This window comes from Haematobia irritans, chromosome 4 (genome assembly GCF_050003625.1).
Source record: "Haematobia irritans isolate KBUSLIRL chromosome 4, ASM5000362v1, whole genome shotgun sequence".
NCBI lineage: Eukaryota > Metazoa > Arthropoda > Insecta > Diptera > Muscidae > Haematobia > Haematobia irritans.
Genome location: NC_134400.1, coordinates 115,880,758 through 115,899,223, shown reverse-complemented (window position 1 = coordinate 115,899,223; position 18,466 = coordinate 115,880,758). Strand labels below are relative to the sequence as shown.

Sequence of the window (18,466 nt, the reverse complement as noted above, 5' to 3'; positions counted from 1 at the left end):
AAAATTTTCTATAGAAATAAACTTTTGACAAAATTTTCTATAGAAATAAAATCTTCGTAGATTATTTGTGGCACGAGTGGCAACCATGATTATGAACCGAATAAAATTTGAACAAAATTTTCTATAGAAATAAAATTTTGACAAAATTTTCTATAGAAATAAAATTTTGGCAATGATGAAAATTTTATTATGAACCGAATAAACTTTTTACAAAATTTTCTCTAGAAATACAATTTTGACAAAATTTTCTATAGAAATAAAATTTTGATAAAATTTTCTATAGAAATAAAATTTTGGTAGATTATTTTTGGCTCTAGTGGAAACCATGATTATGAACCGATATGGACCAATTTTTGTGTGATTGGACCAATTTTGGTATGGTTGTTAGCGACCATATACTAACACCACGTTCCTAATTTGAACCGGATCGGATGAATTTTACTCCTCCAAGAGGCTCCGGAGGTCAAATCTGGAGAACGTTTTATATGGGGGCTATATATAATTATGGACCGATATGGACCAATTCTGACACGGTTGTTAAAGATCATATACTAACACCATGTTCCAAATTACAACCGGCTTTGATGAAATTTGCTTCTCTTGGAGACTTCGCAAGCCAAATCTGGGGATCGGTTTATATATAATTATGGACCGATGTGGACCAATTTTTGCATGGTTGTTAGAGATCATATACCAACACCATGTACCAAATTTCAGCCGGATCGGATGAAATTTGCTTCTCTTTTAGGCTCCGCAAGCCAAATCTGGGGATCGGTTTATATGGGGGCTATATATAATTATGGGCCGATGTGGACCAATTTTTGCACGGTTGTTAGAGACCCTATACCAACACCATGTACCAAATTGCAGCCGGATCGGATGAAATATGCTTCTGTTAGAGGCTCCACAAGCCAAATCTGGGGATCGGTTTATATGGGGGCTATATATAATTATGGACCGGTGTGGACCAATTTTTGCATGGTTGTTAGAGACCATACACCAACACCATGTACAAAATTGCAGCCGGATCGGATGAAATATGCTTCTGTTAGAGGCTCCACAAGCCAAATCTGAGGGTCCCTTTATATGGGGGCTATACGTAAAAGTGGACCGATATGGCCCATTTTCAATACCATCCGACCTCCATCGATAACAACTACTTGTGCCAAGTTTCAAGTCGATAGCTTGTTTCGTTCGGAAGTTAGCGTGATTTCAACAGACGGACGGACGGACGGACGGACATGCTTAGATCGACTCAGAATTTCACCACGACCCAGAATATATATACTTTATGGGGTCTTAGAGCAATATTTCGATGTGTTACAAACGGAATGACAAAGTTAATATACCCCCATCCTATGATGGAGGGTATAATAAGCATAACTCACAAATTAATTTAAAAATATATTTGGAACATGAGTAACATTTTACTATAATTCACATTTCAGCCTTTGTTGTACGAAGAATATTTAACGTATAGTACATCTAATAGTAATAAGTATGTAAATGGAAAACAAATGATTGGTTGACATCGATATTGAACTATAATTAAATTCTTGGTGCGCTTGTTTAACTAAAACAAGTATATAACAGGTTGGCTGATAAGTCCCCGTTCTGACACATAGATGCCGTCGCTAGTATTAAATGCACATTATTTTTATATAGTACCAACCTTCAAATGATTCGTGTCAACATTTGACGTCTGTAAGTGAAACATGAAACATGGCTCCATCACTACACTCCTGAGTCCAATCGACAGTCAGCTGAGTGGACAGCGACCGGTGAACCGTCTCCGAAGCGTGGAAAGACTCAAAAGTCCGCTGGCAAAGTATTGGCCCCTGTTTTTTTTGGGATGCGCATGGAATAATTTTTATCGATTATCTTGAGAAGGGAAAAACCATCAACAGTGACTATTATATGGCGTTATTGGAGCGTTTGAAGGTCGAAATCGTGGCAAAACGGCCCCATATGAAGAAGAAAAAAGTGTTGTTCCACCAAGATAACGCACGGCGCCACAAGTCATTGAGAACGATGGCAAAATTCATGAATTGGGCTTCGAACTGCTTCCCCACCCACCGTATTCTCCAGATCTGGCCCCCAGCGACTTTTTCTTGTTCTCAGACCTCAAAAGGATGCTCGCAGGGAAAAAATTTGGCTGCAATGAAGAGGTGATCGCCGAAACTGAGGCCTATTTTGGGGCAAAACCGAAGGAGTACTACCAAAATGGTATCAAAAAATTGGAAGGTCGTTATAATCGTTGTATCGCTCTTGAAGGGAACTATGTTGAATAATAAAAATAAAAAAATAAAAATGTGTTTTTCTTTGCTATACCGGGGACTTATCAGCCAACCTGTTATGTTAGAGAAGCGATTTTCTTGAGGGTGTAGGCTTGCAGTTTTCTTTATCTTTTTTGTATATGGGGGCATATGTATCTCTATTATCTAAATTACAATTGCCGACTGCGAATAAATTGTGAATTAAGGTGAGCCCAATCGTGAAAACGTGATAGTAAATGAAAATACGTAATATGACATCTTTCTGAGAAGAAAATCATTGACTTACCTTTCGCATTCGACGATACTCACGACGTCGTACCTCATCTGGCTCGAGCATGCGTAGACTTACTCTGTTGTACTCCAGGATATTTTCCTTCTGATCATTATTTTGTTCATTTTGCCACAGATAGTCTGACATTTCAGGATCCTTTTGTGGAATAAATTAAGATTAATAATTAATATCAATTGATTGTGTAAGTATAATAAATATAAAGGATTTCCAACAAGAGGTGTTATTTAGGTATTCAAAGAAAAATTGTAATTGTTATTCGGATGTTTATTTCATAATAAAGCTGTTAAAAATGAAAATTAATACTCGTATCATCAAATGGCAACCATGACCGCGCTTACGACCTTATCCTTTCTATCTCTGAGTTTTTGAATTTACATTGGGCTTTTGGCGTACACCTTATCTTCCACGTAGCGCCACGGAAGAAGTCACAAGTTAGTATATGGAAACCAAAAATTGCTCCTGGGGGGAGACCAACAATAGCTCTTGGGGTTTTATGAGCCCCAGATGTGAAAAGTTTGCATGTTAGCATAGCCACCGAGACGGAAATTGTCCTTGTCAGTCAGGAAAAAAATGGATTATCGTTGCAATTTCTACAAATATCAAATAATAAGGGCACTTACAGACTCAAAATGACACCTCTTGTTGGAAAACCCTTTATTTAACCATAAAAAAATTTATGTATAAAATTGACATGTGGGAAAATCACATTTTTAAGAGCTTGTCATTATCGCAGTCATTATGACATGACATGATCACATTTTTTCTCTGGTTGTACTAGGTATTTTGCAAAGCATTCTTAATAAACAATAAAGGTTTGTAATTTTTGTCAATTTTTTTTTTACGAACATACTAACCCTGCAAAAACTAGGTAACCACATCTCATTACAATTGGCATTACCAGTAGTACAGCTGTAATTAGACGTTGCATTACATTGCGGTGAGTTATAATGACTAACTTGTAATGACCAAAATAAATACTTCTAGGTAATTTTCGAATTGTTATTCTCAAATTTTTATGCAGTTGGCTGTTAATGACTTAATAAAATAGAATATATGATGGTACCATTAGGTATAATTATTCACATAATTGAGTTTTTACTTAAAAAATCAAAAAGAATATGTAATGTAACGGTAATTCTGAATATTTTTCCGTTAAGAAATGTTCATCACAAATATTTCATAATAATTGTGCTTTAAATTAATGCCATTAACATATTATGTTTTAAATAAATGCTTTCTTATACCTCATTCATATTACACTTCCAAAATGCACTTAACCCTCCAATGCCCAAGCCCGCCTTTAGGCGGTCTTGATTTAATTAGGAACCTTTTGGTAAAACACACCTTAAGACAACAAAAGTGAGCAAAATAAAAAGAAAACTTATTTGAAACTATTCAAGAAGCTTTGTAGCATATGCTTAATCTTACCGTATAAATTTTTCTTGTTTAGTTCTCTTGCTTTTGTGTCGTTAACATTGAAAATTGAATCAGCTGGCAAAAAAATTGGGGCATTACGGGGTTAAACTAGATTTCAAATGCCATTTGCCTTATAAAAAAGGGACTTAAAATCCATTTTTAGTAGATTTCGAACCTAATGTGAATTGACTATTGGATATATTATAACGTAATTCACCTACTTTTATTTCTATTTGAAGTGTGAAATTAATTTGCGTGTAATCTTATTTAGATGATTTATTAGATTTTTTGTTTATTTATACAATATTCGTTTCTATTCACGTAGTGCTCCTATTACAGCATTACTCGCCATATTTTGATCCATTGTAATCGGCGATAGAAACCAATATTTTCGAGATTTGGTTACCTGAGACAATAAGTGGCTATTTTGCAAATTTTGGTGTATCTACGAATAAGTGATTACATATTAGGTGATTATATGCTCTAAAAGCACTACTTATTTCATGGCCGAAGTACTTTCCTCCTAGGACATGCGTATGTAAATGTAATCCGGAGCGATGCCAATTAATAAGTGCACTGAAAAAAATATTGCCGTGAGGCCAAAGATTTCATGTCCTCAAAATACGAATGCAAATTTTGCTTAGCTTAGAGATGCATTTCTCTAATATAAAGTTTTTTTCCTTGTCCAAAAGTCGATAAATTTCCGAATGAGATCGTATTAATAATTAAGTGATTTGACTTTAAAATGGGTATCATAACATGAAAGAAAAAATTTTTGGGGTAAGGTCAACTTGACTTTAATAACACAGAAAAATTCTTTAAAATTAATGAAATTATCTTTAAATTTGTTGTTTTTCTGCATCTTGACTACAAAGCAAAAAATCGTTCAAAAATAGGACATGATTTTCAACACTTTATTTTAAAGGCGTTTTTTTGGACTGGAAGTCGAGTCTGAATTTGGAAAATAAAGCTGTCGTTAACTCGTTTTTAAAGTACTTTGATAGTGTATGAAGAAAAAAACCTGAAAATCCGAAAAATCAAAATTTGCTTCCTAGAAGCAAGCACACAAAACCCAAATTTAAAAGAGAATTATCCTTACTTGTATTCTCCGCTTCTTTGGCTCGGAATCAATGCCAAAATTGTTAAAGTAAAGACAAAATCTTTGGAACCACACATGCTTTTTTTCAGTGTGGTTATTAATTTTTAAATAGGCTTACATACAACATTACCGGGTAATGAGAGTTTTTGCTGGGAATAAATATATAAGTGAAATAGAATTTAAGGAGACATTATGTTTGACTAAACTCAAATTTCGCTTAAGATATAGAGATGTCTTCAACGATGTGTTCATCTTGAACTTAGCTCTTTTATCAAAATTTAACTCAAATTTTCCTTAAAATTAAGAAATTATCTTATAGAGGAAGAAATTAAATTTTGTCAGATATATTTGCCAGCAGTCAGACAAAACTATTAACTTATTTATATCATGTACGCATTTATAAAATATTTTGGTCAAAAATTTCCAAAATAAAGTGTATGCATTTTATTTTTTAGTGAATTTACACCCAGGGAAGGAATGTGATCACCTCAAACATGTTTTAAGAGCAAAATGTTATTTTTGGGTGGTGACCCTGTAACATGGGTTTCGCAACCATGTTATTTTCTCGGCAATCATGTATCTGATTTCGGCAAGCAGGTTATATTTGACGAGAAAATAACATTTTAGTGACAAGCATGTTACATGGTCACCATAGAAAAATAACATTTTGCTCTTGAAACATGTTTGAGTTGATCATATTCCTTCTCTGCGTGTACGGATTGTTAAGATTTAAAATTTTTTTTCTCAAATTTAAATGGCATGTGCGATTTTTGATGCATGATTTCAAAAAATGCTTCAAATTGCCAGCAAATGATTTTATTTCAATGAATGCAAGCTCAAATCTTATTTTCGACCACCCTTTTAGCAATTACTACAAATAAAATTCGTTGAATGTACACTTCATATAAAGGTATCTTAGTATACACAAAATATAAAACAACACACAGATCACGATCTTACCTCAACATCAGCATATACTTGAGTCCAAATTATCGGATGATCATGTCTACCCAATACCAATGGTCGAGCCATTACTGGTATATAATTAAGGACCATTTCCCTTACTTCAGCCGTATCAGCCAAATGAACATAATATCCTTGATTGGCACAAGCCATCCATTTAATGTCCTTAACGTCGGCCACTTCTTTTCCAATCAAATAGGTGAATACCCTTACCGGTTTATAGGGTAAATTTTGCCAATTATATGATTCGAAGACTTCCTCGTAACTAAAGGGGGCACCATCGCTGACAATCATAATGGCCTGATTACATAGGGCGCCATGTTGTTCCGTCCTAAATTGTTCCAAAACCTCAAAAGCTTTTGTCAATGCAGCGGTGAAATTGGCGATCGACACGGTTTTAACTGTCTCAATTCCCTCTTTAAGCTCTCGAATGTTGCCAAGATTTGCCTTATATGTTTGTTTTTTATGTATGTATTTGTTATGTGTATACATATATATGATTATATATAGAAATAGAGTAGAAGTATTGGTATGCGTACATACAAAATACATAAACATTTTTTTTCGAATTGGGGATTTTCATTGGCAGTAGAGCAGGATTAAAAAATATAAAATAAAATAAAATGCGACATTTTAAAATTATTATAATACTGATGCCTTAGATTCTACGAAATTAAATATGAATTAAAAAATATGAAATACAAAATAAAAAAATAAATAAATGATAATAATAATAAATACTTATAAAATTAAATCTATCGTCATAGTTGAAATATTTGATTTAAAAGAATTGTACCTTTTGTATTATTCTATGTCTATAGTATTTAAAATGCAATAATTTTACGTGGTAAAATGTTAAACCCAATGTTTAACACCTACCCTAATGGTTTTTATTCGATAACAAAACAACCTAAGCAAAAATAACGGAGCAATTGAAATTTTTCTCACCATCAGATCCTATACTCTAAAGTCGCAGTCTTTAACTCGATCTAAGACTAATTGGAATTATTTGGACTATAGTCGCATATGCTCTCATCCAATTAGCAGAATTTCTGATAACATCGGTTCAAAATTGGATAAAAATTACATAGATTCGTCGACACACGCAAAAAATATTTTTTTACTACCAAACGAAATTTTAGAAAAACAACCATCGTTTATCATTTTTTGTCCTGTAAGGAAGTTTGTTTGGAAGAAAGTTTAGACTTTTTGGGATAAACGTTGACACTTTTACAGAATGCGAAAACAATTTAATAAAGACTAACTAAAAACAGGTATATACGGCCGAAGCTTATGTACCCTCCACCATGGATTGCGTAGAAACTTCTTCTAAACGTACCAAGAGGCTCCAAAACCAATTCTCGGGATCGGTTTATATGGGGGCTATATATGATTATGGACTGATATGGACCACTTTTGGCATGGTTGTTAAATATCATATACTACCACCATGTACCAAATTTCAACCAGATCGGATGAATTTTGCTTCTCCAAAAGGCACCGGAGGTCAAATCTGGGGATCGGTTTATATGGGGGTTATATATAATTATGGACTGATATGAACCAATTCCTGCATGGTTGTTGGATACCATATACTAACATCACGTACCAAATTTCAACCGAATCGGATGAATTTTGCTCTTCCAAGGGGCTCCGGAGGTCAAATCTGGGGATCGGTTTATATGGGGGCTATATATAATTATGGACCGATTTCGACCAATTTTTGCATGGTTATTAGAGACCACATACTAACACCATGTACCAAATTTCAGCCGGATCGGATGAAATTTGCTTCTCTTAGAGGCTCCGCAAGCCAAATCTGGAGATCGGTTTATATTTTTGCATGAACCATATAAAGACCATATTAAAGACCATTTACTAACACCATGTACCAAATTTCAGCCGGATCGGATGAAATTTGCTTCTCTCAGAGGCTCCGAAAGCCAAATCGGGGGATCGGGTTATATGGGGGCTATATATAATTATGGACCGATGTGGACCAATTTTTGCATGATTGTTAGAGACCATATACTAACACCATGTACCAAATTTCAGCCGGATCGGATGAAATTTGCTTCTCTTAGAGGGTCTGGAAGCCAAATTTGGGGGTCCGTATATATGGGGGTTATACGTAAAAGTGGACCTATATGGCCCATTTGCAATACCATCCGACCTACATCAATAACAACGACTTGTGCAAAGTTTCAAGTCGATAGCTTGTTTCGTTCGGAAGTTAGCGTGATTTCAACAGACGGACGGACGGACATGCTCAGATCGACTTAGAATTTCACCACGACCCAGAATATATATACTTTATGGGGTCTTAGAGCAATATTTCGATGTGTTACAAACGGAATGACAAAGTTAATATATCCCCATCCTGTGGTGGAGGGTATAAAAATATTTCGCATTTTCTGGCTAGTTGAATATTTCCTCATTTCTTTCTCACTTCGATGCAGTGTTGTCAGCACTGGGACTTATCCCAAATTGGGGATAAGTCCCAGTTCCTTCAATGGGGACGAATTTTTTGGGTTGGGGACTTGATGGGGAAATTTCAGAAATTTGGGGATTTTTCGAAGTATGTTACAAGCCAGTTACTTCATGTCCCAGAAACATTCTTGCTTTCTTGTGAAAAAAATTTTCGTTTCGACATAGAGAAGTAAACGATTAGAGCAATTACACTGAAAAAATAGTGAACCCACCAGGAAGAAAACTTTCGGTTAATTTTAGAAAATTTTGAATATTTGTAGAAAATTTTAACTAAACAGTATTACAAACGTTGGCATCACGCCGATGTCATAAAAATAAGTAAATATTTTTCGACAAATTCAAGAAAATTTATTAGACATTACTAAGTTTTTTCAATTGTTAAAGAAAATTTTGTAGTTTGAAGGAAAAACTTGGAGTTCAAAATTGCAAGAATGTCTTTAGTGATATACGAAGTTCATGATGGACGCATTTTTGGTAAAATTTAAATTTAAAGAAATTCTGAACTATTTTGTGGAAGACAGGAATTTAGTTAATCTTTATGCTTCATTTGAGTATATTTTTTTCCTCAGTTTTAGTTAATTTAACTAATGTACACAAAAAATTATTAGATTAAAGGAAACTTTCTCCAAATATAATAATTCCATGAACTAAAATAAAGTTAAATTGGCTTTAGTGAAATAGAGAGTTCACTTTTTTTTAAGTGTATATTTTATTTGCAGGACTATCAATTTTGACGATTTTTTACTCAAAAAAATAGAAATTTTCGACTTTTGCCTCGATATTCGTTCTTTTAACTCAGAGTTTAGGGAGTTAAACTTTAAAAATTTTGAAACGAAAAAAATTTAAAATATTGAAATTAATTTGAAATGTTTTGGGGAAAAATGTTCGGGAATAAAACGTGGAGTATTTTGGCTTTTCGAGTTTTGACAAAATTAATAAAAGGAATTATGCTTCATCCACACTCCACAGCAAATGTGGACATTTTTAGTAATTTTTTAACAAAACTAAAATTAGAAGCTAGCGGGAAATAATTCATTGGAAGGAATATTCACAAGATAATCTCAAATTGTTTTAATATCAAAATTGGGAATGATTTACTCAGAATGTGTAACACAAACATGTACTAATGATAGAATTCTAGTATACTAAAAAATTATCACACACAGACATATCTATCTGATAAACCACCAAAAATATCACCCGATTCGGAAAATAGGGGTCTTTCTCTTTAGTTGGATTTTTTTTTTATTTTAAATAAAAATGTTACTGAATTAATAACAATATTATATAAAAATATATTTTTATGTTATGTTGTGTTATGTTATTTATTGAAATTCATAGCGATTTAATTTATTTATTTGTTGTTGTTTTTTTTTTTTTTTTTTAACAGGTTGGCTGATAAGTCCCCGGTCTAACACAGAAAAACACATTTTTTTTGTCAAAATTCGTTTTTATTATTCAACATAGTTGCCTTCAAGAGCGATACAACGATTATAACGACCTTTCAATTTTTTGATACCATTTTGGTAGTACTCCTTCGGTTTTGCCTCAAAATAGGCCTCAGTTTCGGCGATCACCTCTTTATTGCAGCTAAATTTTTACCCTGCGAGCATCCTTTTGAGGTCGGAGAACAAGAAAAAGTCGCTGGGGGCCAGATCTGGAGAATACGGTGGGTGGGGAAGCAATTCGAAGCCCAATTCATGAATTTTTGCCATCGTTCTCAATGACTTGTGGTACGGTGCGTTGTCTTGGTGGAACAACACTTTTTTCTTCTTCATATGGGGCCGTTTTGTAGCGATTTCGACCTTCAAACGCTCCAATAACGCCATATAATAGCCACTGTTGATGGTTTTTCCCTTCTCAAGATAATCGATAAAAATTATTCCATGCGCATCCCAAAAAACAGAGGCCATTACTTTGCCAGCGGACTTTTGAGTCTTTCCACGCTTCGGAGACGGTTCACCGGTCGCTGTCCACTCAGCCGACTGTCGATTCGACTCAGGAGTGTAGTGATGGAGCCTTGTTTCATCCATTGTCACTTATCGACGGAACAACTCGGGTGTATTACGAGTTAACAGCTGCAAACACCGCTCAGAATCATCAACACGTTGTTGTTTTTGGTCAAATGTGAGCTCGCGCGGCACCCATTTTGCACAGAGCTTCCGCATATCCAAATATTGATGAATGTAATGACCAACACGTTCCTTTGATATCCTAAGGCCTCTGGTATCTCGATCAACTTCATTTTACGGTCATTCAAAATCATTTTGTGGATTTTTTTGATGTTTTCGTCGATAACCACCTCTTTCGGGCGTCCACTGCGTTCACCGTCCTCCGTGCTCATTTCACCACGCTTGAATTTTGCATACCAATCAATTATTGTTGATTTCCGGAAACTCATTATCAAGCCAAGTTTTTGCTTCCACCGTATTTTTCCCCTTCAGAAAACAGTATTTTATCAAAACACGAAATTCCTTTTTTCCATTTTTTCACAATAACAAAAGTTGCTTCACAAAAGACGCTCTATCTCACAAACTAATTGACTTACAGACGTCAAATTTTGACACGAATCATCTATGTGGCAGACCGGGGACTTATCAGCCAACCTGTTATATATGAAATATTTTTGTTATAATTTAGTATATTTGAATAGGAATTTATCATAAAATTTTTGGAATATGGTTTAACCATTACCATTATTAACTAGAAAGCTAGAGAAAGATTTAATGCACGAAAAGAAAAAACAAAAGCGTTTGGATATCACAAGCGGGTATCGCAATCGCTATTATTTTGTTGCAGTTTTTTTTTTAATTTCAACGAAAAAAGTCCAAACCTTTATCGCCAAAAAAACATTCCAAAATCACATCCTATTTTGTTTATATCAAGAACTGTTCATATCTTAAATAAGACACATTTTGAGGTTTCGTAGAAAAAATTTAATATAGTAGTATGTAATGCTGAACATCCTTTCGAACTTTTACGAAATTTGTTAGAATATATGTAAAATCATATTACTTCCATTGCGAAAGACTTTGTTTACCAAAGACGTTTGTTTTCCTTAAATTAAGTTTCTTTATATCGGCTTGGGTGAGCCAACCAATGTCTATAAATAGAACTACTTGACCGTATGCTTCAATCGCGCATTGATGGTTATAGCCAAAGACAATAAACTCTAGGAAGATAGGAAATTGGCTTGCGTCATACCAAATGTTGCATTTACCATGTTAGTTCCATACATCTTTGAGTTTTTTTTAAATTTATTTTTCGTTTTTATTTTTTAAATGAAAAACTTTATTTTCTCAATGAAACAATGTTAAATTTTAGGCAACAACAAAAAAATTACATTTTCTCGTTTAAGGAAATTTATTTCGTGTACTTGATTTCTTTTTATTTGCATTTTAATGCTATGTCCATACTTGTCGTATACGCGTTTGGTTCGAGTATGAAACTAACACGGTAAATGGTTTGATCTCCTCAGTAGCCAATTTCCTATCTTCCAAGAGTTTATTGTCTTTGGTTATAGCCAAAAACAATGGAAGATGAAGATGGGAAAATGGCAGCAGAGGGTATTAAACCATTGACGGCGTTCGATGCAAACTTGTCGTTTATGATTTTTTGTTCCACAAATTAAACTAAGAATAAAAAGAAATTTGTATCAGGGGATGACGTAGAAAAATCGGTCAAATGTTTCCCATTATTATTTATACAAAATTTAACATCATTTGTGAGTTTTTAACAAAAAATATTGCAAATTAAAAATGAACGAACGTGTATGTATCGAACACCGTAAATGAACTCTTTGGTATGACGTCGGCCAATTTCCCATCTTCTATTGTTTTTGGTTATAGCGATAATTGTTTGTTGATGACAGAGCTGCATGACCCAGTGGATAGTGTCTCTGCCATGGCTGAATAAGGAGGTTGAATCACGATAACAAAAACAACAAATTTCAATATGTTGTTTACAATTTTAAGAAGTCAAAATCAGCTGATAAAAGAATCGTATGGCATTGGTAAAAGTGGCAATTATTTATTCTCTCAATTGTCCTGAAAAAATAATTCAAATCCAGAGAAAAATAAAGGTTCAAATTTAATTGCGTCCCTATGAGTGATTGTGAAGTGGATAATTCATCCGAGGAACGCCGATATGAGACAAATAAGACTATAATACCCACCAAAGTTAAGAATTGAAGTCAGTCAAATGGATCTTTGCCATCTATTAACAAAAACAGTTTATGATGCAGTTTAAAAACTGATGTGCGTGGTATTTTGGGTCTGGAATATGTTATCAAGATACTCAAGTCATCTTTGAACAATTCTCCAGCTATGAATGCGCGAGTTTGTTTGAGATGGATTTGCTATGCAGTGTCATTTGGAGAGCTGCAATCACCATAAACATATGATTTTGACATCTTAAAATTTTGTCGAAATAAAAAAATTGTAATCATATGGGCCTATGATTTAACCTTCTTGTTCAGCCATGGTCTCTACTTATAAGCGGTATGGTCGCCGGTTCGATTCTGCTCATTATAAATTTCATAGAAATGAGAAAGATATGAAGGAAGATCCAATTAACCAGAAAATTAAATTATTATTATTAAATTGTTTTCACGTAGTGTAAAGAAGCCAACGTTTATCACAAAAATATCTATACCGTTCTTCCCAAAAAAAAAACTTCGTTAGAGCGAAAATCAATAAGTAAACGATGGTTGTTTGACTAAAATTTCGTTTGGAAGAAAAGAATACTTTTTTTTGCGTGTATAAAAATCCTTTGTTTTATACAGTTTTTGCAATAAATTTTAAAATTTCCTCAAGTCCACTAAGTACAATGCGTAGTAAGGATACAGAAAATATAATGGAAATATCAAAAAAGAAAATATTTGAAAAGTGACCCGTAACATTTCGAGCCATCGAAAAAGTAAAAAAAGTTTAGTTTTATTATTTTATTTTTTCAAATGATATTCTAAATACTGAAATAGCATTCGTGCGGAATGACAAACCCTTGTTTAATTCTTTGCTTTTTAGGGTTACACTTTCTTTTCTGGGCATTTATACTACATATTTGCAAAAAAATCTTCATTTTCCAAAATTTCCTGAAAAAAAACTCACAAAAAATTATTATAATACATTGCAGAAAATATGACATTACTCTTAGATTTAAATAAATTAAGCAAAATCACTGAGCAACAGCAAATGGTGCAATTAGCTTTTTTATTAAACGAGCTGTAGCGGGCTGCTGTTTAATACAATGCCACTGGTTTTATATAAGTTAAAAATTTAAGTAAAAATTCTGTTCCTACACACATCATCAAACAGTTCCTTAACATAGTCGATTGTTTTTAAAATGCTATCTATAATATATATTTTTTTTAATTTTACAATGCTTTGCTTACTTTTAAATAATTTATTTAACATAACTTAGCTCAGCATTATGAAATACTATTATTGTAACAGTGCCTCCTACCAAAGACAATAATCTCTATGAAGATAGGAAATTGGCTTGTGTCATACCAAATGTTTCATTTACCATGTTAGTTCCATACATGTTTGTATTTTTTTTAAATTTATTATTCGTTTTTATTTTTTAAATGAAAAACTTTATTTTCTCAATGAAACAATGTTAAATTTTAGGCAACAACAAAAAAATTACATTTTCTCGTTTAAGGAAATTTATTTCGTGCACTTGATTTCTTTTTATTTGCATTTTAATGCTATGTCCATACTTGTCGTATACGCGTTTGGTTCGAGTATGAAACTAACACGGTAAATGGTTTGATCTCCTCAGTAGCCAATTTCCTATCTTCCTAGAGTTTATTGTCTTTGCATCCTACACTTGTCATAAACAGAAAAAATATTGTTGTCCTTACGACGAATGTAATTTTTGGCGTAGCTTAGAATACGCATTTTTCTGATAACCCTTCAATGCACAAGCAGGCCGATTCCTGTGATAAAATATATGATATGCAAGATGGTAAAATAAGAACATCTGCATAGCACATTTTTTTTTAAATTTTTTGTTGTTGTGTTTTTTTTTGTGCAAAGATAATGGTTGTATCATAGACGATGCAGTGAGCAATAAACTAAGTTTTTATTTACAAAAAAACAATTTGATTTTATTAGAGAATAGAGATATGTTTACACTACACTGATTTTTTACCGACATTACTTTATCTTTGATAAATATTATATATCTTCCCATTTGAAGGTTTTGGAATTTTAGGGCAAAATTTGATTTTCAATTTTGATTTCAGATTACACAGAAGTGCTATAGATTTTCCTGAAAACATATTTTTTAAAACTGCGTTATGATGTTTTAGATGCATCAAACTTAATTTCGAAGAATTCTGTAAAAATTTTAAGAGGTAAGAAATTTTTTTCTGATTGTATCTTCAATGATACAATGCGCATTTAAGGGTTAACAATAAAATCAAAAACTCTACATTGAATTAGAAGGGACATACGATGCAAATATTTCTAAGGTAACTCTGAGAGTATCTGTGGACGATATAATTTATTTCAAGACAGATACATATGTACAGACATACGGAGTTACGAACTTATAAAATTATCCAATTTAACCGAAGCTCAAAGATTTTAAATAGTTGGAAACCCGAAAAAGCGATTTTTACAATTTTTTAAATAATGGTAAACTCGATAAAATGGATTTTTTATAAAAATATATAATATAGTCGGTCGGGGCCGACTATATTATACCCTGCACCACTTTGTAGATGCACATTTTCGATAGCATATCCAATGCTTCATATAAAGGTTTATGTTCCCATACACATATATATTTAAATCTGACCAGATCTGTACAAAATTTGTCAGAGTTCTACAACATTTATAGACTTTAAATTTAAGTCGGCTAATGTCCAGGGGTGGAACACAATGTTAGTAAAAAAAAGTGGTAAACATTTAAATCTGAACCAATTTTGGGGCAACTTCACAAAACTGTATTTATGATTTATCGGTCGATAGATATGTATTAGAAATAAGGGAAAATTTGGGTCACTTTTAAAAGTTTTCGACTTAGCAGTGGCGATTTTATAAAGAAAATGTGGTTATTTTAGCCATTTTTGCCCAAATCGGAAAAACATATATATGGGAGCTATATCGAAATCTTTGGCAGCCACCGTGGTGCAATGGTTAGTATGCCCGCCTTGCATACACAAGGTCGTGGGTCCTGCTTCGACCGAACACCAAAAAAGTTTTTCAGCGGTGGATTATCCCACCTGAGTAATGCTGGTGACATTTCTGAGGGTTTTAAAAGCTTCTCTAAGTGGTTTCACAGCAATGTGGAACGCCGTTCGGACTCGGCTTTAAAAAGGAGGTCCCTTGTCATTGAGCTTAACATGGAATCGGGCAGCACTCAGTGATAAGAGAGAAGTTCACCAATGTGGTATCACAATGGACTGAATAGTCTAAGTGAGCCTGATACATCGGGCTGCCACCTAACCTATATCGAAACCTGAACCGATACTTAGAATTTTAATTCTAATCCCTAATCACGTAAATTGGACTACAACTTTGACCTCTGTGGTCATATGACGGAAAATCGGACGAAAGATATATATGGGAGCTATATCTAAATCTGAACCGATTTCAATAAAATTTAGCACACTTTATTGCACAACTAATTGTACTCCTAGTGCAAAATTTCAATCAAATTGGGGTAAAACTCTGGCTTCTGAGATCATATATGTCCATATCAGGTGAAAGATATATGTGGGAGCTATATCTAAATCTGAACCGATTTCAATCAAATTTGACACACTTGACTATACTAAAGGGTGATACGGTCAAAATTTGGTCAATATAAACTTGACGTATTTCTTTCAATTTTGCATTTAAAAAACCTGAACACCCCTCATTTTGAAGGTGTGTGTGTGTAGAATGTTGCTCCTATTTTGATTTTGGAATTCACTCATCAGTTGTCAAAATGCCGTCCAAGCAAGAAGAGCAGCGTATCAAAATTTTGCTAGCGCATCGCGAAAATCCGAGCTACTCGCACGCAAAGCTGGCAAAATCGCTAAAAGTTGCCAAATCAACCGTTACAAATATAATTAAAGTGTTTGGGGAACGTTTGTCGACAGCCAGGAAGTCTGGATCGGGGGGAAATCGAAAACCGGAAGCCGCTGAGACGACAAAGAGAGTTGCCGGTAGTTTCAAGCGAAACCCTAACCTCTCTCTCCGAGATGCCGCAAATAAGCTGGGTGTATCGTCTACAACCGTGCATCGAGCCAAAAAACGAGTCGGACTATCGACTTACAAGAAGGTAGTGACTCTAAATCGCGATGATAAACAAAATACGACGGCCAAAGCGCGATCCCGGAGCTTGTACTCGACGATGCTGACGAAGTTTGACTGCGTGGTAATGGACGAAACCTACGTCAAAGCCGACTACAAGCAGCTTCCGGGACAGGAGTTTTATACGGCAAAATTAAGGGGAAAGGTAGCAGATATTTTCAAACACATAAAACTGTCAAAGTTCGCAAAGAAATATCTGGTTTGGCAAGCCATCTGTACCTGTGGCTTGAAAAGCAGCATTTTCATAGCTTCCGGGACTGTCAACCAAGAAATTTACGTGAAAGAGTGTTTGAATAAACGTCTGCTGCCTTTCCTGAAGAAACACGGTTGTTCCGTACTGTTTTGGCCGGATTTGGCATCTTGCCATTACGGTAAAAAGGCCATGAAGTGGTACGCCGCCAACGACGTGCAGGTGGTTCCCAAGGACAAGAACCCTCCCAACATGCCAGAGCTCCGCCCAATTGAGAAATACTAGGCTATTGTCAAGCGGAACCTAAAGAAGACCAAAAAACTGCTAAGGACAAGCAGCAGTTCAAGGCAAACTGGCTTTCTGCGGCGAAGAAGGTGGACAAGGTGGCTGTACAAAATCTGATGGCAGGTGTCAAGCGTGAGGCCCGGCAATTCGGATTTGGAAAAGCGAAAGCCTAACTGTATATTTTTCCTGGCTTTTATACTAATTGAACTTGAAAAAGAAATTTAATTTGATTTTTTAAATAAATGATTTCACCGATTTACACGCGTTTTCCCTTGATCAAATTTTGACCGTATCACCCTTTACTAATTGTTCTCCTTGTGCAAAATTCCAAGCAAATTAAGGTAAAACTCTTGCTTATGGACTTATATGGCCCATATAAGTCCATATCGGGTGAAAGATATATATGGGTGCTATATCTAAATCTGAACCGATTTCAATTAAATTTCGCATACTTGACTATACAACCATATGTTATGTTTGTGCAAATTTTCAAGCAAGTCAGGATAAAAGTCTGGCTTCTGGGTCCATATAAGTGCATATCGGGCGAAAGATATATATGGGTGGTATATCTAAATCTGAACCGATTTCATTCAAAATCTATTCTGACCCAAAACAGAAACTTGTGCCTAGTTTGAAGTCGATTGGAATAAAACTGCGACCTAGACTTTGATCATAAAAATGTGTTCACAGACAGACGGACATGGCTAGATCGACTCATCCTGAGCATTATTGCCAAAGGCAATAATGCTCGTCTCCTTTTGGTTGTTGTAAACATATGCACTAACTTATAATACCCTGTTACACAGTGTGGAGCACGGTATAAAAACAAAGTTCGAAAAATCGCCATTTTCAAATGGTCGAAAACTCCAGAAATCGGAATATTCTAAATTTGTAAAAAGTCGAAAGGACAAATATTGAAAATTCGAAATTTTCAATAAGTCGAATGATTAACGTAGAAATGTCGACTTTTTTAATTTAAATTAATTTAATTCTTCCTATTTACATTTTTTTAATTTTTCCTATTTATTACAAACCGTAATTTATCGGATGTTCTTTTAGAACTGTAAAATGATATTGATATATTTAAAATATGTCGATCTAAAATTTTTACTTATTGCTGGACGAAAAGACGAGTTTTAAATTGAA

The 18,466-nt window shown here is 34.2% G+C and overlaps 1 protein-coding gene across 2 annotated transcripts in view; it reads right to left on the bottom strand.

Annotated features, from left to right (window-relative positions):
• The window catches only part of stj (voltage-dependent calcium channel subunit straightjacket), a 133,072-nt gene that overhangs the window by 76,907 nt on the left and 37,699 nt on the right, over positions 1 to 18,466 (bottom strand). For both annotated transcript variants that reach the window (XM_075305271.1, XM_075305272.1), the window contains exons 6-7: positions 6,044 to 6,493; positions 2,563 to 2,703 (exon numbers count right to left, since the gene is read on the bottom strand). In XM_075305271.1, coding sequence (XP_075161386.1) covers positions 2,563 to 2,703; positions 6,044 to 6,493 — 591 coding nt within the window. The remainder of the gene's footprint in view (positions 1 to 2,562; positions 2,704 to 6,043; positions 6,494 to 18,466) is intronic.